Source organism: Gopherus flavomarginatus, chromosome 2 (genome assembly GCF_025201925.1).
Source record: "Gopherus flavomarginatus isolate rGopFla2 chromosome 2, rGopFla2.mat.asm, whole genome shotgun sequence".
Lineage (NCBI taxonomy): Eukaryota > Metazoa > Chordata > Testudines > Testudinidae > Gopherus > Gopherus flavomarginatus.
In genome coordinates, this window is record NC_066618.1 from 207,282,785 (window position 1) to 207,305,982 (window position 23,198).

The window sequence follows — 23,198 nt, forward strand, 5'->3', positions numbered from 1 at the left end:
GGGAGGTCAGATACTGCTGCAGTAACATTTTCCCATCCGCTTCATGGTGGAGGACCCTGTACACATTATGCCCCTGTAGGATTCCAAAAGAATGTTAACAAAACTTGGTTATATTGATGCAGAGCCAGCTTTGAGCTGTAATGTCAACTTTAATGGAGTTTTGGGGATTGCTTTGTAAGGGAAAGCTGTAGCAGCAGAGCTCCATTGGAGCCACAGCAATCCTCAGAGCTGGCGTAGTTGAGAGGCTGTCTGCCTCTGGGTGGCTAGATTGCAAAAATCTAGAAGCCAGAATCCCTGCTGCTTTATGTGGACAGGATAGACAAATGCAATTAAAAGAAAAACCATAAGGAAAGTCCACAGGAGCAGCCAGTTTTCTTTTTGGTGCTCCTGCAGAAGCAGGTGGCTTTTAGCCTACAGGGGTGGTTTGTTTTGCCTACTTTTTCTTTTATTACTCATTCCCCCTTACAAAGGTAAAGTTTTCATGTTTCTAAAATAATTTTGGAAGGGGAAGTGTGATAATCTATGCATAACCAGCAGTGGTAGATTTAGGGAATTATACCTATTACTAGCTAACCCCTGCCTTTCATTTTATAGGAAATATATAACAATTGCAAATATAGAAATATCAAGACTATACATCCTACTAGCAGTTTCACTTGGAAGGATAATCTTACAAAGATACTGTCCTGTCTCTAAAATTATCCTATTTTAAAATAAAATTACTAAATTTCTCTAAGTAAAAGAGGACTGGGTTTATAAAAATCTGATTCATATTGTGTTCCTGAAAACAACAATTCAGATCTTAATTTGTCCCTAAAATTTAAAACAAAGGCTGGAGCTAGTTCAAGGAGTGATTAAACAATCTATGAAGTAATGTAGGCTAACACTTCTCTAGGTTTCTGTTATTGCAACTGTAATTTTAGACATTTGTACAGGTTATCTTGGACACAGGAAAAGTATATACTCACAGAGACATAAAACACCTATGTATAAAATATAAAGCAGTGTTATAATTACTAAAAAGGACATGCCTTATTGCTACAGCAATTCTTGCTTTTTATATATTGTACTGTACCACAACTTGTTTTGAGAATGTCATTTGCATAAATTATTCAAGTTTGAGAAATATTCACACAGTTTGATTCTATAATATTTAAAATAAAACAATTTTCTAATGTCTCTTTATTAAAAGAGAAATAAAAATGTCATCTTGTAATTCTCTTAGGCCAGACACAAGGGTTTATACCTCCCCCCCCACCCCCCTTCTTGCTATTTACTTGCACAATGAAAGCTGCTGTTGGTACAAAGATTGACAAGCTCTATAGAATGGTGCTTTACACATTCACAATCGGCCTGTGCAATTATGACGTACTATGAATGACCAAAGAATTACTAAACATATTTCTAAAGTTAAAGGAAAAAAAATCCTTGATTCCCATTAAAACAACACCAGGTTGCAATTTGGACACTTGAATGAATTCCAATGTTTTAAAGCTGAGATTTCAAAAGAGAAAGGCAGGTTGCTGCAACATCCGGTGACTGTAATACCTTACTTGAAAAGGTAAGTGGTTAATTTGCATAATTTATATTTTTTATACTAAAGAGCAGTGTTTTTATATAAACCAGAAAAAAAATCCCTAAACTCTACAGATAAAGTTCTTACCCCCAGTCACTGCTGCAGGTAAGGTTGACATCAAGCTGTACAGCGCAATCAAAAACATACTTACATCTTAGCTCATTTTACAGGTACAGCCATAATCAAGGCACAAAGATCTTCTACAAGTATTTTTCTTCAATAAAGTTGTACAAAATAATATTACATTTTACAGTCTGTACAATATAATAAACCAGCAGTAAAACAAAAAATATATATATATATGTAGGAAGAGGACTGTTGTCCAAGAATGATCTAAACTAAACGGATCATTTGTGGACAGCACAAATAACATAAGTGAGGGTGGTACATTTTCTGCCTAGATGCAACAGGCTGAAAAAGTAGCTGTAATTCAAATGCCTGAGGTGTGTGGAGGCACTTAGCCCCAAAACCCCAGAAAAATTGCTTATCTTCACCATGCCTCTCATTATCTACTCTACTTCCTGTGCCAGTAACGGCTTAAAAGAGGAGGTCACTTTATCAGCTGACCTGCAACTCAGTAATGCTAAAAACTGTGACAGTAATAAATATTGTGGTGCTGCTACATTGTGTGTATACTTCCTCAACAGTATTTAATAACCTGATACAAAGTGCATTATTCTTTTTTCAACCATCAAGTACTCTTAATATCATGTTAAAAAAGGGACCCACACAAGGATAGGTATGACTTTAGTGTCATCCAGCTGACATACTAGTTTGAACTAACATAACCTGCTGGAAAAAATTTAGCAGGTTGTGTTCAATTAGCAAAAATAAAACCCAAAAAACAAAACACCCCTAAAGCAACAGAGGTAGCCAAAGGGCTTAGTGGAATGACAAAGAAGTGGCATATCAAAATAAAGCACACAAATAGTCCCAAAAAGCATAGCGGAAAAGAAACCCAAACTTGCTGCAAACCAGCTCAAAGGCGAAATAATTAAGGTAAACAACCTGAAAAGACTGATGTTTCTGTAGTATTTTCTTCCACCCTGTGTGGCATAGTATAGAGAGAGAGAGAGAGAGCAAGAGAGTAAGGAGCTAAGTATTTAAAACCACAGGCTCCACGGTGATCCCAATCACAAGAGTTCATACTGGCGAAGATGCATTCTCTGAATGATGTCTCGACAATCGTTGAACACTCTGCGGATGTTTTCTGTGTCCACTGCACATGTGAAATGTGGGTAGCAGTAATGCCTGCCATCTCCACTTGCTGTACTTATCCTCTGCAGAAAAGGAAGAGAACATATTGAAGACTGATTGCTCAGGGGTCTGTCAGCTCATTACATCCCAAACATGTGCCCAGTTGTAAAAGATTAGCTGAAGAGCAAGAGCCCAGTTTTCAGCACTGCCAGTTTGCCTATCCAAATGCAAATCCTGGATGTGCCTATGCCTTCCAAAGATATGTCCGTGTTTTCATATGATACACACTAAAGAAATGTATTAAGTAGGTAGGCATACAAACACAAGTAGCCCTTTAACAGGTCAGCTGCTGGCAATCTAGTGAAAAAGCCCCCATTTAAGTTGACTTTCAATTCTTAGATACTCATATTGAGAAGTTTATAACCCAGGCCACTTCAACTGCTTTAGGCAGTAGCAGATTAGATCACCATTTAGGAGCCTTGCCTGTGGATCTAGAGGCATTCAGTGATTAGACATAGAAAACCCAAGGTTAGACAAAGAAAATGATATATAAGTGGTCTGTGAAGACAGACAGCAATGCCTGGGTATCTTTAAGCTATACCACCTTGCTCTTGCACTTCAGATGAAATTATATCATTTAAAAAGTGCTCCATTTCTTGCCCACAAGCCTAGGTAGCTTTACATTCTCTGAAGCAGCAAATCATGGGATTCCAAGAGGATTAACAGCCTTACTGTTTTAACAGCCTTACTGACTGAGCATGTGAAAAATCTCATAGTTTATGAAGTTTTACATTATACAGATCTTTTGACTTGGACATTTATGTTTAGACATGCTAGAAACTTTTCAGCATCTATGTATATGTAAGATAGAACCTTTCACTTCTAGGTCAATAGTTCAAATTATTATTGTTAAGCACCAACCCTATGATCAGCCCTGTATGAACACAGAGGAATCCTGGACTGGTTTTAAAGCTTACATGACTGAACTGGTCCTGTCTGACGTTAATAGAACTCGCTGCCAGCTAACAACTGCAGCCAATATTGGTTGGTTTTATAGTATGGGCCATCTACTAGGGGCTAGACTGTGATCATCATTGGTACTCTGGTTGACACTCAGCAAGAGAGACCAAGGAGTGAATGGGCATGAAAACTAAGCTACACTTCCCCCCATAAAAGTTATGTCAAAAGGCTAGTGTGGGGAAATTTGCATTCCCTGTGACAACTAGCGAAGGGAGTGGCTCACAATCCATCCCACTACCACTGTCCTTAGAGACCAAAATACTCCCTTGTTTTGCACTAGGAAACAGACCCAGGAATGAGATCAGAGGGTAACTTTAAAGAATAATCATTTCAACTCATGGTATATTTTAATGTATACGCAAAATAATCGTGCACTACCAGGAGACCTAATTAGTATTTCCAATTTATGAGTTGGGTAAACCAGGTAAAATATAAACGAAGTTTTAACAGAATATTAAGCACGGTATTATAAGGTTAAAATACCATTAAAATACCCAGTATAACTGCATGAAGGGTATCTTGTAAGAGCTGCTATGTTATATATTATAGGTACATAACCTGTACTGTTAATAACCAAATACTGCATTCTATAATGCATCTATCCCAGGAATTATTTTTCTTTTTTTGGTGCCACCAAGTGGCAAAACTGTGAACTTTTGCTTTAAATCAGCAATGTAGCTTGTCTACATGAATATACAGTTTGCATCAAGCTGGGGTGTGAACATTAGCTTGCTGTGGAGTTGCTGTGTGAATCATACATGTCATGTACAGCTTTATGGCAGTAACAAAGAACAGAACTCATCCCTCTTACTTCAAAAGCACGGGGCCCTGCTATTTGAGCAATAGAGAATCTCCATTAGCTATTAGGAGTACAGTGCTTATCATATACAGCCAATTGCTGATTCCATCAAGCGAAGAACAAAGTAGCTAGTTCACCACAATGTTTTGGTGATGCACAGTTACATTTGAGACTCTACAGCAGCATGTTAAAATATGTGTTTTCAAAATGTGGTATTTTTTGTGCCCTAGCAGTTAAGCAACCGTATAATTTTAGGAGATCATCCATCTACTGAATTTTCAACTCAAAACTTATTCTGAGGAGTCATATTAGACTTGTATTAAGAGAAGTGAGTGCCAACTCAAGGAAAAATACACACCTCTACAAAAACATTTAGCAGAAGAACCATTACTATACTAGAATACAAGAAAAATATTGAAGTTGGATCCCTATAATTATGAACAGGTCAAGATTCAGAAGAATCTGTTGTGTTCTCAGTAAAGGAGCTAAATATACTATTCTTGGAATGCAGGTCAATGTATTCAGACAGTAGCTGCTTCAAGTCCAAGAAAAAAATATTCAGATTTTCAAAATAAAAACCAGAATAAACCAGCTTTGCCCCGCTGCTGTTTCTGTAGGGCTGACCCATTGTACTGAAGTAAAACATCAGCAGTTGCAGAATCCTGTATATAAAACATCAATATTTGTTTTGGGAGAATTGTAAAGAATAGATGAATGCTGGGTTCAACATTGTGAGGAGGAAGGATAGTCTTGTGATTAAGCACAGGACTAGGAGCCTGGAGAGTTTCCTATGAAACAGAGACCTCGTGAAATAGGAGACACTGCCATGAATTAGACATGTGACCTGACCTGGCAAGGAAAGAAACATTTTGCTAAGGCAAAGAGCTGTATTGCCAGTCTTGTCTTGGTGAGCCAAACAACTCTTCCTTTCATGCCTAGCTAATGCTTTCATACATTGGAAACCAATGGCGTAGTTAGCACAGGGGCTGAATACCTGCAACTTGAAGTCACTGAAAATGAAATGTCTACCTTCTGAAACTTATTAGCAATATTAGTCAGAGGTGTGTTTAAATATAAACACCTTTTCTTAACTAGTCTGCGTTAAACCTGTGTTTAATTAAGACAATCATCTGAAATAGAAATAGTGGCTGCAATCCGGGTCAGCAGAGGGACAGTTTTGAGAGTTGCAGCGTGCCAGGTACAGTTGCAGAGGGCTATAAGATGACACGACTTTCACAGGCTACCACAGCACCATTCCTAAAGCATCTTGTGCAGCAGTAGCAGGGGGCTGATGTGCCAAACCCATGAACATGACTATAGGCTTCCAAAATTACAATAAAGAATGTGTAAATAATAAAGGCAGATTTTCCAGGAAATGTAACAGAGCAGAACAAAAAAAAAAAATACAGACCATAAAGAATTGAAAAGAAAAATGTAACAAAGGTAGTGAGATGAAAAACTTCTTCACTCTCTGAAGCATAAAATGTTCAAGGTTTCTCTTTCTAATTTGCTTCAGAACAGTATTTAAAATGTAAAATAAAATAACTACTTCAGTCTTACTCGCCTGTTGCCATTGGCAGTGGCACAGTGCAACGCCTTAGGAATATTTTTACTAGAAATACTTCCACTTGAGCTGGCTGACATTTTAAATATCCATATAGTGTATGAATTCCCCCATTTTCTTTTACACTGAATAATGGAAAGAACAGATGTGTGAAAATTACCTGCCATAAACTCAAGGTGAGATTCTGCGCAGTGCTTCCATGGGGAGGGGAAGTTTAAGCTCACGTTAGCACCCTTGAAATCCTGGGTAGCTCCAGGTATCCCTGGGGGCCTGTCTAAATTATGGAAGCTACTCAGGCCTGCCAGGAATCTCTGCAGCACCATGTGCTCTGCTCCCACCCCAAAACACTCCTGCCTCAGGCACAACCATTAATCAAGACTTGTCAGGTGGACCTCAGAAGGCAGCCTTAAAGCTGTCTTCAGATGTGACTAAACAAGGGGAATCCTCCTCTGGCCAGAGAGGAGACATTTAGGCCCCCTTCATGCTATTCTGGCTCTTTTATGCCAGGTACAGGGCCAAAGCTGGGAAGAGAATCTCACACTTCAGCCACGTGACTGCGGTGCTGAAGCTGATGTATGGGTCACACAACAGAGGGGACTGAAACCTTATGTAAGAGCAAAATCTGTGCTTGGCTGGGGGGACAAATATTTGATACAGAGTTCTTCAATTTAGCAGACAGAGGTCTAACACAGTCATATGGCTGTGAGTTGAAGCTAGACAAATTCAGACTGGAGATAAGGGGCAAGTTTTCAACTGTGAAGGTGATTAACCCATTGGAACAACTTACCCCCCACCCCAGTACCTCTAATTTACCCATAGCACCGCAAATTCCCCCTTTACACTTGATCCATCCTGGGTCGTGTGTTTTCCGAGAGCCAATGGACTGCCACCCCTCCCCCATACACCTCTGCCCTATACCCTTTCCCCAGCCTCCTGCTGCCCCCAATTCCTTCTCCAGCTTCCCTAGACCTCCTAACTCCTTCCTCCTCACTACACCCTATGTTCCCTGATCGCTCCACTTCAGCTTCAGGCCCCAAATCCCCCATTACTTTCTGCCATCCATGGGCCATGGGGAGGGGCTGTGTGTTTTTGGGCATGGTCTAGGCTCACCTCCCTTTCCTTTCCACCAGTTGTAAGTGGGGCATATTCCCAGCTGTTCACATCTGCCCAGATAGACCTCTCAGAGGGCATGGGGGCATCAGGTCTGGGAGTGACTCAGGGGGTCAGGCCATCAGGCGACTCTCAGGTCATCAAGATTTACAAATGGTTCCTGAGCCCCAAGATGTTACACTGATCCCCTCTGGCCTTGGAATCTATGCATCTCTCTCATCAGCTGAATATCTCAGGTTGCAGTGGGGGAGGTTTAGGTTGGATATTAGGAAAAATGTTTTCACTCAGAGAGTGGTGAAACACTGGAATGGGTTACCTAGGGAGGTGGTGGAATCTCCTTTCTTAGAGGTTTTTAAGAAACCCTGACAAAGCCCTGGCGGGGATGATTTAGTTGGGGATTGGTCCTGCTTTGAGCAGGGCGTTGGACTAGATGACCTCCTGAGGTCCCTTCCAATCCTGATATTCTATGATTCTATGATCACTAAGGAAACAGAAGAACTGCAAGAGGGGCCTACCTGCCTGATACACGGGCTGGACATTAACACTCACTAGAAGTGATTCAGGAGAGAGAATGTGTAGGTGTTTGTTGTTTTAAACCCAGATCTGTAACTCTTGTGTGCTTTCCGAGTAAAAGTTACTGTTTTTTCTGAAACTCCTGTGCCAGCCTGTGTTCCTTACTTTACCTGCCAGGTGTCCCCGAAGAGCTAAACTATAGTCCAGAGTGCTGCTGGAGGAGACTTTGGTGTGAGAGTATGCATATTTGACTGGGGAACCCAGAGAATTGGTTCAGGGGCCTAGAGCAGCTAAACTGTGGGTCCCACATCCCAAGGAATAGGGCCCGGATGGGAGGGCTGCATCTGGGAGGTGGGTGCCTCAGAGGCCCAGAGTTAGAAACAAGTCACTTGTCGCTGCCCAGAGCCAGCTGGCTTGGAAGCATGTAGGATCCAAAGGTTTGGTCCAATTACAACAGACTGTTGACTGTCTACCGGGAGGATTCAGACAGGTCTATAGCTAGGGCCCTATCAAATTCACGGTCCGTTTTGGTCAATTTCACAGTCATAGGATTTTAAAAATCATAAATTTCATTATTTCAGCTATTTAAATCTCAAACTTCACAGTATTGTAATTGTGGGGTCCTGACCCAAAAAGGAGTTGTGGGGAGGTTACAGGGTTATTGTAGGGGGGGTTGCGGTACTGCGACCCTTACTTCTGCACTGCTATACTAGCGTTGCCTTCAGAGCTGGGCAGCTGGAGAGCGGCAGCTGCTGGCCGGGAGCCCAGCTCTGAAGGCAGAGCCACCAGCAGCAGCAGCAGCAGCCACTCTCCGGCCACCCCTTCAGAGTTAGGTGCCTGGCCAACAGCCACCGCTCTCTGGCTGCCCAGTTCTGAAATCAGCACAGAAGTAAGGGTGGCAATACCGCAACCCCCTAAAATAACCTTGTTACCCCCATCCTGAAACTCCCTTTTGGGTTAGGACCCCCAATTTGAGAAATGCTGGGCTCCTCTGTGAAATCTGTATAGTATAGGGTAAAAGCTCACAAAAGACCAGATTTCATGGTCCTTGATGCGTTTTCATGGTTGTGAATTTGGCGGGGCCCTATCTATAACAAACCTGTCGCTAAGTGTAGGAGCTGACCTCAGTAATGGATTGTGAACACCATACAGGCCACACAGCAAGCACAGAGATGTGAATGAAATCTGCTATGCAACAAGAATAAGCTTTTATAGATAGATAAATCCTCAAAATAAATCACAGAAATTAGAAGTGGAAGTGGTCCATTATTGCTGTGGCCATGTGCACAATGGCGAACGAAAGGAAAGAGGAAGGCAGTCTGGGGCCACAGTAGACTAAGTACCAGACTGGGTTTCAGGAGACTATTCCTGGCTCTGCCAACGACTCTCTATGCATCACTTGGCATCTTTGTGCCTTAGTTTCACCATTTATAAAATGGGCTTCACCTTTTTTCAGTGCTGTGAAATGTATGGCTGAAAAAAGCTATGAAAGAGCTAAGCATTTTTTCCCCATCCTATTTTTGCAAAATGTGACCATATTGTCATGTGTGTTTAATGAGCATAACCTCCATGATACGACTATATACAGGTTTTTAAAATTACTCACTAAAAACTCATCCCGGATAAAGAACTTGGCTCTTGTGACTTTGGGATCTTCTCCAGCATCTGGTGTTGCTGTTTAATTAAAAATAAATTGTATCAGATAAATTAAATAAATGAGAACTATTTTGCATATTTAATAACAGATGGAATAAATAAGAGATAGTTCTTTGCTATAGGAATTAAAAAACAATATACCTACATTACATTCACAATTGGTTCTTCCAAAACGAAAGAACACTTTAAACCAGCGTTTCTCAAACGGGGATCTGGTCCACAAGGACACTTCAGTTGGTCTGCAGGCCCCACTGATCAACTTCTCCCCCACCCTCCCAGTGCCTCCTGCATGCTGGGGAATGGGGGAAGGGGGTAGAATCATGTCCAGGGCCACCAGCCTGCTGATCAACTGCTCCCCGTCCCTTCCAGTGCCTCCTGCATGCTGTGGAACAGCTGTTACCCAGCATGCCGCAGGCGCTGGGAGGGAGGGGGAGAAGCAGAAATAAGGTGTGCTTGGGGGAAGGGGTGGAAAGAGCCATGGAAAAGGAGAGGTAGCGGTGGAGCGGGGCAGGAAGAGGTGAGGTGGGATCTTAGGGGAAGAGGTGGAGTGGGGGCAGGGCCTGGGACTGAGCGGGAGGCTTGGGGGTCCACAAATTTTTTTAAATCAAAATGGGGATCCTCAGGTTGCTAAAGTTTGAGAACCGCTGCTTTAACCCATCTTAAATAAACAAACTTCTATTTCACAGCTTGTTATGGGCAACAGCTCCTTGGATAAATTGGGAACATTGCTTATGGCTTATTGCTTGGTCATACAAACCACTAGAACGGATTGTAGACTCTGCAAATGCTTACTCACATTGATCACTTTATTCACATGGATCAGTGTTTGGGATGAACTTGGTACCATATGCTGATTTGAAAAATGGCCTCAAGTGTGTAACACAATGAAGCTACTACATAGAGTAATTTGGCTTTACAAATAATAATAAGATGTTACCTTTCTTTTAAAGTAAAGTTGTTCTCTTTTTTTAAAACAATGTAAATATTTTTCACACTAGCAACTATTTATAATTAGAAAATATTTCAATGTAAAGTACATTTTCTTAACAATCCCTAGCATTTAGTAACAGGAAAACACTGAAATGTGAAAATAGCAATTCAGTAGTTAAACATTCTGTTGCTTTCATATCGGTTGACAAAGTTTTGATGCTGAAGACCATTTATTATATAAATCAGGCCCTCCTTGAAATGCAGGCTGACTGTCAAATAACTGTGGCTGAGATGCGGACAAGACATGGAAAACGGTAGAAAAGTAATAATGGATCTTTATTAATTGTGGTAATTTGGAAAACCCAGAGAAGACCTATTTGTTTAAGAAAAATTTGCTAGAACAATATGAACACTTAAATATTATGTTATGTCTGCTAATTTTTTTGATAACCAGACATCTTGTTACAACTATATTAGAGTCGTTAATGTGTGGGGCTGACAGCGGGAGCCTGCCCGCCCGCCCTCGGGGATGACAGCCAGAGCGCTGCTGCCTGGGACTGACAGGCAGAGCCCTGCCACTGTCAGCATGGATAAATGGGGGAAAAAGTGTGTGTTGCAAATCTCAAAATGTAAGCAAAACTGGGAACTGTGCAAAGTAAGCTAATTAAAATAAAAACTGCACTGGAAGCTTGATATTACGGGATCCGCAATTTCCGCAATATAGTAAATTAAGTAGTACATAAGGTGTTTTTTCATCCCCAAGTTAACAGGGTACTTAAGCATATGCTTAACTACGCATGTGAGGAGTCTCTATTGACTCAATGGAACTACTTATGTGCTTAAGTATCTTGCTGAATTGGGGCAATATTGGTCAATTTTTTAATGTTTTTGTTCAGTACAGGAAATTCATTCCTCTAGATCACGTCAACTCTATTTGTTTTGGGTACAGAATTCATTTTATCCTGAAATAAGCAATGAATTGAAGAAATAAGCTTGGTATAATTTGCTTCATTCCATCCCATTCTATTATAATTTTGTATGTAACTAAGATATGTGATCAGATGCTTACAAATAAAATAGGGCAAAGACCTTTCCCAAGTTAAGTTTTCCCTTTGTGTGTGTAGATGGATGTGTCCTATCTTTTCAGAGTGGTGTATCATCATTTTGATTGAAAGAATCTGCATGCTTTGTAGTACTTGTGAGAACAAGGATTATGCCTGTTACTTTAATCCCTACAGTTACGAAATCTTACCATCATCAGGTACAGTGTAACGCACATATTCAGGAAAGTAATCTTCAATTTTTGATTTCCCTGCCAAGACCTTTTCAGCTAGCATATCCTGTTTGTTCAAGAACAAAATGATAGAAATGGTCCGTAACCACCTGTGAAGAACAAACCAGATGTTGATGCCAACTCTAACACATCCACTGGACAACCATTTCATAAAGGAATCTCTAATGGCCTATTCTTATTTTGTGTGATTTTGTTTGATAAAAAACCCCAACCTAGCTAAACTAATATTTCAGTTATCTTGAATTCACATCCATACTGGTTGATATAGCGTTTAAAATATATTGTTTTATAGATTAACCCTCTGCTACTAAATCACTAGCCCTAGGCACCAGAGCGCTAACATTTTCTAAAAACTTAATACTAGCACTCCTTAACATGTAAAGATGTGCTTGGTTCTACTAAAGCAATAGAGAAATATTGGAGGTTACCTATCTGTCTTGCACATTTTTCATACAAATTGCTGTATCTGAACCGACCAACTGACCATCCAAACCAGAATCCTATATAGTACCTGATGAGTCGGGGAAGTAAACCCCATTCTGCCACAATGATGCACCAGACTATTATTGTGACACTACACCACTGGGATTTGTGCTAAAAATTCTTCCTGACCTACTCTGAGGCCTGGTCTACACTACGCGTTTATACCGAATTTAGCAGCATTAAACTGATTTAACCCTGCACCCATCCACACAATGAAGCCCTTTATATTGATATGAAAGGCTCTTAAAACCGATTTCTGTACTCCTCCCCGACGAGGGGAGTAGCGCTGATATCTGTATTGCCATGTTGGATTAGAGTTAGTGTGGCCGCAATTCGATGGTATTGGCCTCCGGGCGGTAACCCACAGTGCACCATTGTGACCGCTTTGGAAAGCCATCTGAACTTGGCTGCACTGGCCAGGTAGACAGGAAAAGCCCCGCGAACTTTTGAATTTCATTTCCTGTTTGGCCAGTGTGGAGAGCTCACCAGCACAGGTGATCACGCAGAGCTCATCAGCACAGGTAACAATGCAGTCTCCTGAGAATCAAAAAAGAGCTCCAGCATGGAATGCACGGGAGGTACTGGATCTGATCACTGTATGGGGAGAGGATTCTGTGCTAACAGAACTCCGTTCCAAAAGACAAAATGAAAAAACATTTGAAAAAATTTCCAAGGCCATGATGGAGAGAGGCCACACCAGGGACTCTGTACAGTGCCGTGTGAAAGTTAAGGAGCTCAGACAAGCCTACCAGAAAACCAAAGAAGCAAACGGAAGGTCCGGGGCAGGGCCAAAAACATGCCACTTCTAAGCTGAGCTGCCACCACTACCCCACCGCTGTCCGTGGATTCCGAGGTGGGGGGGGGGGGGTAATCTCAGCCAGGGCTGAGGATTCTGTGGACAGGGAAGATGAGGCGGAGGAAGAGGACGACGAGCTTGCAGAGAGCACACAGCACTCCGTTCTCTCCAACAGCCAGGAGATTTTTCTCACCCTGACGGAATTACCCTCCCAGCCCTCCCAAGCCACTATCCCAGACAATGAAGCCATGCAAGGGACCTCTGGTAAGTGTACCTTTGTAAATATAAAACATGGTTTAAAAGCAAGCGTTTTTTAATGATTAATTTGCCCTGAGAACTTGGGATGCATTCGCGGCCAATAAAGTTACTGGAAAAGTCTGTTAACATGTCTGGGGATGGAGCGGAAATCCTCCAGGGACATCTGCATGAAGCTCTCCTGGAGGTACTCCAAAAGACTTTGCAGAAAGTTTCTGGGCAGGGCAGCCTTATTCCGTCTTTCCTGGTAGGACACTTGACCACGCCATGCATTTAGCAAGTAATCTGGTATCACTGCATGACAAAGCCTAGCTGCGTATGGTCCCAGTGTTTGCTGGCATTCAAGCAACATCCGTTCTTTATCTTGCTGTGTTATCCTCAGGAGAGCGATATTGTTCATGGTAACCTGGTTGAAATTCAGGAATTTAATTAAGGAGACAGAGATGGTTGGGCTGTTTGCCTGTGGCTTAAAAGAAATCCTTCCCTGCATTTAGCCAAGCCCGGGGGGGGGGGGGGGGGGGCGGTGTGTGATTGGTGCTGAGCTTTTTCACGTTTGGCTAGCTGGGATCTTCCCTGCTACCAGCCACGCAGTGGGGGGGAGGGTGGCTAGCAGCGATCTTCCATGATACCAGCCATGCGGTGGGGGGAGGGGTAAAGCGATCAACCCAGAGAATTGGATGGGGGCGGTTCTGGTGCTGCTCGTTAACAGGAAAGAAGCAGCAGTCAATGGGCTTTGCTTGCTATTTGGGAAAGGAGGGCGCTGGATATATGAATGCTGCAGAAGCTGAAAGACAATGGCTTACCATGGCCACATGCAAGCCGAATTCTGATGCCCGGACCTGCGTCTGTGATCTCTAACACCAGAGCCGCAGGCACTCAATATTAAGATGCAAAATGCGACCTTGTAGTGAGATCACATGTGCTATGTAAGGTGAATAGTGTTGTTCACCATGGAAGAGTATAAGCATTGTTCTGTAAAATGTATCTTTTTAAATACTTCTCTCCCTTTTTTCCCTGCCTCATGCAGCTGCAAATTTTTCAAGTCTCCCTCCTCCATCCCAAGGGCTATCTCAGATAAGGCGACGGAAAAAAAAGACGCAAGACGAAATGTTCTCGGAAATCATGGAAGTGACCCGCAATGAAAGAGCTCATCTGAATGAGTGGAAGGACGTGATATCAAAGCACAGGAAAGATGCCAGTGACCGTGAGGACAGGAGGGACCAACGTGAAGATAGGAGGGATGAACGTGAGGAGAGGAGAGATGCTCAAGATGAGAGGTGGCGGCAGGAAGATCTGAGGCGTCGGGATGCAACTCTGGGGCTGCTGTGTGATCAAACAGACATGCTGCGGTGTCTGGTGGAGCTTCAGGACTGGCAGCAGGATCACAGAGTGCCGCTGCAGCCCCTGTATAACACCCTCCCCCCTCACCATGTTCCTTGCCTCCTCACCCACCAGACAACTAAGAACGCCTGGGGGGAGGCTCTGTGCACCAGACCATTCCAGCCCAGAGGACAGCCCAACCAAAAGTCTGTCATTATTTTGAAAATTTTTTAGTGGCCTTTTCCTTCCTATCCTCCTCCCAAACCCCACCCGGGCTACCTTGTCAGTTCTTGCCCTCTTTTTATAATTAATTAATAAAGAATACATGATTTTTAAATGAGAGTGACTTTATTTCCTTAGGAAGCAAGCAGTAATCGAAGGGGGAGGGTGAGTGGCTTACAGGGAATGAGTCAATCAAGGGGGAGAGGGATTTCATCAAGGAGAAACAAACACAACAGTCACACCGTACCCTGGCCCATGATGAAACTGGTTTTCAAAGCTTCTTTGATGTGCACCGCTTCTTGGTGTGCTCTTCTAATCGCCCTGGTGTCTGGCTGTGCGTAATCAGCAGCCAGGTGATTTGCCTCAGCCTCCCACCCTGCCATAAAGGTCTCCTTCTTACTCTCACAGAGATTGTGGAGCAAACAGCAAGCAGCAGTAACAATGGGGATACTGGTTTGGCTGAGGTCTGAGCGAGTCCGTAATGTGCGCCAGCGCGCCTTTAAACATCCAAATGCACACTCTACCACCATTCTGCACTTGCTCAGCCTGTAGTTGAACAACTCCTGACTACTGTCCAGGCTGCCTGTGTATGGCTTCATGAGCCATGGCATTAACGGGTAGGCTGGGTCCCCCAGGATAACTACAGGCATTTCAACATCCCCAACTGTTAATTTCTGATCTGGGAAGTCATTCCCTTGCTGCAGCCGTTTAAACAGAGTAGTGTTCCTGAAGACGCGAGCGTCATGAACCCTCCCCGGCCATCCCACATGGATGTTGGTGAAACGTCCCTTGTGATCCATCAGTGCTTGCAGCACCATGGAAAAGTACCCCTTGCGGTTTATGCACTGGGTGCCCTGGTGCTCCGGTGCCAAGATAGGGATATGGGTTCCATCTATCGCCCCCCCCCCCCACAGTTAGGGAATCCCATTGCAGCAAAGCCATCCACTATGACCTGCACATTTCCCAGAGTCACAACCTTTTGTAGCAGCAGCTTAATGATTACTTGCATCACAGCAGCCCCCACAGTAGATTTGCCGACTCCAAATTGATTCCCGACTGACCGGTAGCTGTCTGGCATTGCAAGCTTTCAGAGGGCTATCGCCACTCGCTTCTCAGCTGTGAGGGCTGCTCTCATCTTGGTATTCTGGCGTTTCAGGGCAGGGGAAAGCAAGTCACAAAGTTCCATGAAAGTGCCCTTACGCATGCGAAAGTTTCGCAGCCACTGGGAATCGTCCCACACCTGCAATACTATGCGGTCCCATCAGTCTGTGCCTGTTTCCCGGGCCCAAAATCGGTGTTCAATGGCTAGAACCTGCCCCATTACCAGCATGATCTTCAAAGCGCAGGGGCCCGCCTGTTTGAGAGAATTCTGTGTCCTTGTCCTCATCACTCTCGTCGCCGCGCTGCCGTAGCCGCCTCCTTCTTGACTGCTTTTGCAGGTCCTGGTTAAGCATTGACTGCACGAGAATTCGTGAGGTGTTTACAACGTCCATGATTGCTGTCTCGAGCTGAGCAGGGTCCATGCTTGCTGTGCTATGGCGTCTGCCCAGTTCACCCAGGGAAAAAGGTGCAAAACGGTTGTCTGCTACTTGCATGGAGGGAGGGGTGAGGCTGTACCCAGAACCACCCGCGACAATGTTTTTTGCCCCATCAGGCACTGGGATCTCAACCCAGAATTCCAATGGGCGGGGGAGACTGTGGGAACTATGGGATAGCTATGGAATAGCTACCCACAGTGCAACACTCTGGAAATCGACACTAGCCTCGGTACATGGACACACATCGCCAAATTAATGTGCTTAGTGTGGCCGCATGCACTCGACTTTATACAATATGTTTTAAAAAACCGGTTTCTGTAAAATCGGAATAATCCCGTAGTGTAGACATACCCTGACAATCACCTCACGCCTGGGAGCATAAAGACAGATAGATCAAGTCTTGTAACTTCTCATGATCTTACACTGTATTTCATTTTTACTTATTATCAACTAGAAATCTATTCAATTGCTAGCTAGTTACCATATCTATCATTTACAGAGACTACAACATTAGTGTAATGTAAAAGAATGCTACAATTAGATTAGAGAGAGAAACTGTGGTAGCTGTTAAAATATCTAATTATATACTTATCATACAATACAACCTTGTAACTTCACACTTTAGTAAATGACAAACTCCAAATTTCATACATTAATCTCCCTACAGATTTTGGAGCTGCTTGAAATGATGCCCTGCAAGATTTTGTGGTTGTATTAGGGATGGGAACAAGAAATATGACATCATACTGTCAGCTGGACCTATCATGAAGCCCCATGTCATGCGCTAACCTTGACCCAAACAGTGGCTAAAGTTCTTAAAGAGGGCTACTTGCTTATAACTGGGTGCAGTCCCACTGGACTTGTTTTCAGGGGACGACTCTTAGGAGAGCCGCTGCCTGTATGCTCGTGGTATTGAGACTGATGCCGTGAACGTGCATGAAGTTGGTTGTTGCTACTGCTACCATACTGCTGGATGAGAGGACATCCTCAATGTATCTGCTCCCACCTGAGGGGGAGATGGAGCTGAAATATGAGAACATCCTGATCTTCCCCATTCAAACACAGCGATGGCAGAAGTGGGTTTCACTCGCTTCCTTAGCTTAGCACTACAGAAATACAGAAGTGGTGGCAGCTCTTGAGACCTGGCTGCTGACCTTTCCAAAGTCCTTCTCACTCCCTGCCTGAATCTGTATGCTTCTGGTGGGCCAACTGGACTGTTGGCTTCTTGTTCCATTCTATGATCTTGTTAGAATACCAAGAAACTGACATAGTCTTGTCTCTGCAGCAGCAGCAATGTACTGTAAGTACAATAGCCCTGTTCCAGGGCCATAGCTGGTGTTGCGGAGGGGTTAGTGCAGTTGGTGGTGCTTCAAGATCAGTTACCAGGGAACATTCTGGTCCTGTCTTGACATTTTGTAAACAAAAAAAATCTAAATACATAGCAGTGGGGCCTGCTCACTAGTGAGGTATCACTGTATGCACTGAAGTACATGTTCACTGGCAACTTAAACTGGCAAACTTCTTTTCAGTCGGTAAGGAAAGATATTTTATTTGAAATTTCTATAAGTTGCTACAGAGATAACAAATAGAAAAAGTACTTGACTGAGCCTTTAAAATTATTAACTAATGTTTAAGTAATTAATACTTGAACAAAGCTTAGAAAAATGTATGTGCTAAATACTAATTTCATTATTACTGACTACATTAATGCTCCAGAAAGAGATTTATTTTTACCTATTGTTCCAGATGCTTTTGAAGAGATCCAGGGATTCCCGTAGTCTGTTTGTGTTATTGTCTTCCCTTATTACCATGTTGTAGCTGCTACAGGCCACAACAAAGATTATAGCAGTGACATCTTGGTGGAACACACAAAAGAAAAAAAATAAAGAGAACAGAATGTTTCATTTACCTCAAACAAACTCAACGTTGTAATATTTTAATGCAGTCACACAAAGGCACCACGCAACTCCGTCTGCAGTGTGTACTCTAATTTATGTTGGAAGAAATTATATGTGATGTTGGGTTCCTTTATTAATGTCACATGGTGATGTGCAGTTTTAATCTATGTTCAAATGAGACTGTTTTGCTGTAAACACCTCATTTGGTAAGAGAAACTTAAGAGAAGATGTAGTGAACTGATAAAATAATACAAAATTCACAGATGTTTTTGAAAAAAAGAGACTGGCTTATTTAAATTTAGTGTAAACCAAAATTCTAAGAGCAGAAACTCTCCCAGCAGAGAAGAGATTCAAGCTAAAAATGTGGTGCAGACTTACCATTAAAACATTGGATCCATTTTCTTCTTTCATCTCTCTGGCCACCTACATCAAACATGCTGTTAAAAAGCCATAGGATGTTATATCATTTGTGTGCACTAGGAAAATCACATGAAGCATGCAGGGTTAGGGTTCAGTCTGACAGATCTAAGGGCAAAAGCAAAGAAATACTGCCTGAAGGAGAAGAGTTCCTGAAATTGTGTTGCCATGTCATGCAGACATAATAATTCTATCTTCCCTGCCCTGTTGGGAGAATTCCTCTGAATTTCTACAGAAACACACTTTTCCTGCAGGATAAATAGATTTTTAAGCCTTTAGGACAGGGGTCTCAAACTCAATTTACCTTAGGGCCAGTGCAAGTCCTCAAATCCTCCCAGTGGGCCAATGTCACTCATGCTGCCCAGTACCCGCTCCCCAAAAAACTCCAACCTGCCTAAGTTTCTGGGCAGAGATTGGGTTGGGGAGGAGGTCTGAGATAGGGGATTGGGGTGCAGGCTCTGGGAGGGAGTTTGGGTGGGGGAGGGGGTCTGGGGTGCAGGCTCTGGGAGGGAGTTTGGGGGCTGTGGGTGCAGGCTCTGGGAGGGGTGTGGGGGTGTGGCGCTTATCTGGGGATCTAAGACAAGGCAGGCCGGGGGGCCTCTGTGCACTTCTTGCGCCAGGCACAGCCCCCGCAGCATCCCATTGGCCACAGGGGCGCTCAGGGTAGGGCAGCACATGGAGGCACAGCCCCGCCCCTGGACCACAGGGAGGGGCCGGTAGCCACTGGAGCAAGCAGGCAGACGCCGCTCAGCTCTGCTGTGCTGCTGGGGCCCCTGGGGGTGGTATGGCCAAGGGAGAGATCTGGCCCCAAACTGCTGGAGCCCCGGGGGCCACATTGGGGAGGCTCACAGGCCGCAGATGGCCTGCGGGCCAGGAGTTTGAGACCTCTGCTTTAGAACTATATGTGGCTGAGGTTTTGTGTGAGACCCTTTTATAGGTTTGCCATCAAAATGTTTGGACTCACTGTGCTCTAACAGGCACAAGTTTCAGAATATTTCCAACACTCAGTGGGGAAGTTAAAATTCAGAGGCATGATATTGATAAAATATTTTGGTTAAAAATAAAAACTACAAGCAGCCTGATGAGGCATATGAAAAAAATTGTGTGTACTTTAATAGGGAAACAATATAAAACAGTGGTGGGCAACCTGCGGCCCGCAGGGCACATGTGGCCCATTAGGGTAATCTGATTGTGGGCCATGAGACATTTTGCTGACGTTGACCGTCCGCAGGCACGGCCCCCCGCAGCTCCCAGTCGCCGTGGTTCACCATTCCCGGCCAATGGGAGATGTGGGAAGTGGAGGCCTCGTGGCCCGCAATCTGATTACCCTAATGGGCCACATGCAGCCTGTGGGCTCCAGGTTGCCCACCACTGATATAAAACCTCAAAATTCATAGATTACAGCTCTTCAGAACAAGAAGAGGCTTATTTCTTTGGGCCTAATTCTTCAAACCCTTGCTGATGCAAATATTCCCAATGAAGTCTGCATAGATGCCAAAGAAAGTAAAGAAAGTACTGTGTAAATTGACAAGATTACACAAACATTATGAAATGAAATAATAAGCAACATCCACCACAGATACACCTTAGGATAGAAAGACATGAGGGGACACTACTACAGTTTTCAGCTTTCTTTTCTTTTTGAGTAAAAGCCAATTACATTGTGTCCTATAAAGACAAAGAGGTTGGAAGACCTACAATAGCTACAATATAAAAAATGTGAGGTAGGGACATCTGAATCAAGTGGTTCAAAGTGAGTACAATAACCATAAATTATTGCTAATACACTTACTGAAAATTTACTTTATCTACTTGAAATCTTGTTTCAAAAATCCCTGATGTCAAAACTCTGCATCTTAATAGATCCTAGAAATAAGAAAATAGACACAGATGAATGACATTTTTACCCCCTTATTTTGATTTGAAAAGCATGGAATACTCCTTTAGATGAAAATCCTTGATGTTTATTTTAAATAAAGTAAAATCTGTCTTGTTTATAAGCATTTACCTGCAAATTCACACAATCAGTATACAAATAACATAACTAGATCTTGACTTTGTAGAAGCAGGGGGATGTCGGATGTTTTCGTCCACTAAGCACATATTGAAGTCTGTTACTGATGATTGTCTAAAGTTGCACATGTGAGATGGATAATGTATTTTAAATTATATAAAAATAAGTTTAAAATGTTAGGTTGCAAAGTCAAGCACTCACAAGTTAGGGAATGCCAGATTTACAGTTGCTTATACAACCTGAATTCTGCCCCTCTTATGCCCTGAATGAGATGAGTCCTAGGGAAAAATAGTATGTGATCATGTAATTAAAGACTGTATCATAACTAACAAGGGGGCAGAATTAAGGTAATATGCACAGCTGCAAACCTGGCATTTCCTATCTTTCGAGTACTACTTAACTTTAAAACAAATGATATTCTTAACATAGTTTTTAATGTAATTTCCTAGGGTTTTTTAAAGGAAAAATATTTTAAAATTCTACCATGTGCAAGAGAAGTTAACTCACCTTGCGCAGTAACTGAGGTTCTTTGAGATGTGGGTCCCTATGGGTACTCCATTTCAGGTGACGGTGCATTCCAGCACCGTTGATCGGAGATTTTTGATAGCAGTGCCTGGTCGGGCTGCGTGTGTGCAGCAGCTGTCTCACGGCCCACATCCGTCAGTTCCTTCTCTACCGTAGAATCCTCACAACGAACTCCAAAGTAGAGGGGAGGAAGGTGGGTAGTGGAGCAATCACACCCACCATCTCGAAGAACCTCAATTACTGCACAAGATGAGTAACTTTCTCTTCTTCTTCGAGTGTTGTCCCTGTGGGTGCTCCACTTCAGGTGAATGTAAAGCAGTACCCATTATGGTTGGGGGGGCTTTGGAGTTATGTGAATGGTAGAAGTAGAGAGGACTGTGAGGTCTAGTGTGGCATCTGCCCTAAAGTCTTGAGTGATGGCAGAGTGGTTAGCAAAGGTATGCGCTGATGTTCATGTGGCAGTTTTGCAAATTTCCACATGGAATGCCATGCATGTTGCCATGGCCATAGTAGAATGGATCTAATCCCAGTAGGGAACTGTATGTTGTGTGTTTGGTAACACAGGCAGATGCAATTGCATATTGAGTTGGAAAGGCATTGCTTGGATATAGCAGCACCTTCTGATCATTCTGTCATCGAAATGAACAATCTCAGGGATTTACGAAAAGGTTTTGTTCTGTTTAAGTAGAAGGCTATAGCCCTCCTAACATCCAGGAGTGCAATGAAGCTTCTTATAGGTTTTGTGCAGTTTAGGGTAGAATGCAGGGAGATGAATAGATTGGTTGATATGGAAGGTAGACGAAGACCATGTAGGGTGGGATTGCCCATCAGTGCACTAATCTTGCTAACTCTTCTAGCGGATGTGATGGCCACTAAGAATGCCACCTTCACTGACGTGTTGTAAGGAGCAGGTGGCTAGTGGTTTGAATGCGGGTATCATGAGTCCATTGAGGACTAGGTTCAGATCCCACATGGATGTGGGAGAGTGTACTTTGGGGTAAAGGTTCTGGAGGCCAGCTAAGAAGTGTTTCATGATTGGATGTGTAAATGTCGAGAACCCATCAATCTTGTCATGGAAGGTATTAACTGCCGAGAGATGGACTTTGATAGAGCTTAGGGATAGGTCTGAGTTCTTAAGCTCTAGAAAATAGTCTAGCACCATGGGTAGGGGCATAGTGCAGGGAGTGAGGTGTTTGTCAAGACTCCATGTGGAAAAGCGTTTCCATTTTTGTAGGTAGGTCTTACACGTGGACTCATGTCTATGGTTCATTAACACGTGTTTGACTTGTTCTGAACAGGTTAACTTGTATAAATGGAACCATGGAGCAGCCACACCTTCAGATGGAGCTTCTCCAGTTGCGGATGGATGATGTGGCTGTTGGCCTGTGACACGAGGTCTGACTTCATTGGGAGGATCCGTGGAGGACAAACTGACATGTGCAGAAGGTAAGGGTACCAGGTCTGTCTGGCCCATGCTGGAGCAATCATGATGATCCTGGCCTTATCATCCCTGATTTTGTGTAGGACTCTGTATATCAGAGGTATGGGAGGGAATGCATATGTGAGTATCTTGTCCCAACTAATTAGGAAAGCATCCCCCAGAGATCAGGGACTGAGTCCCGCCTTGGACAGAACTGTGGGCATTTGTGGTTTTGCACTGTGGCAAATAGATCGACAGAGGGAAATCCCCATTGGTAGCAGATCTGTTGTAAGATCATATGATTCAATTCCCACTCGTGCTCCTGCGAAAAGTGTCTGCTTAGTGTGTCAGATGTGGTATTTAAACATCCCAGGAGACAGGAAGCTGAGATGTCAATGTAGTGTCTCATGGCGTCGGTGAAGAGGGAATGGGACCGAGCCCCCCTCTGTCTGTTAATGTAAAACATGCACACTACGTTGTCTGTTATCACCCTTATAGATTCATTTCTTATGAGAGACAGGAAATGAAGGCAGGCTTTCTCACCACTCTGAGTTCCAGTAACTTTCTGTGTAGGCGTGTCTTGGATGGTGACCACCTGCCTTGTACTGCGTGGTGATTCTGGTGCGCCCCCCAGCCCAGTAGGGAGGCATC

At 43.3% G+C, this 23,198-nt stretch overlaps 1 protein-coding gene across 4 annotated transcripts in view; it reads right to left on the bottom strand.

Moving 5' to 3' along the window:
* Positions 1-1,573: 1,573 nt before the first annotated feature.
* The window catches only part of GNAL (G protein subunit alpha L), a 314,416-nt gene continuing 292,791 nt past the window's right edge, over positions 1,574-23,198 (bottom strand). For all 4 annotated transcript variants that reach the window (XM_050942158.1, XM_050942160.1, XM_050942159.1 and 1 more), the window contains 6 exons: positions 20,381-20,454; positions 18,550-18,608; positions 18,008-18,128; positions 11,618-11,748; positions 9,386-9,453; positions 1,574-2,856 (listed from right to left, as the gene is read on the bottom strand). In XM_050942158.1, the coding sequence (XP_050798115.1) occupies positions 2,710-2,856; positions 9,386-9,453; positions 11,618-11,748; positions 18,008-18,128; positions 18,550-18,608; positions 20,381-20,454 (600 nt within the window). In that variant the 3' untranslated portion in view covers positions 1,574-2,709. The remainder of the gene's footprint in view (positions 2,857-9,385; positions 9,454-11,617; positions 11,749-18,007; positions 18,129-18,549; positions 18,609-20,380; positions 20,455-23,198) is intronic.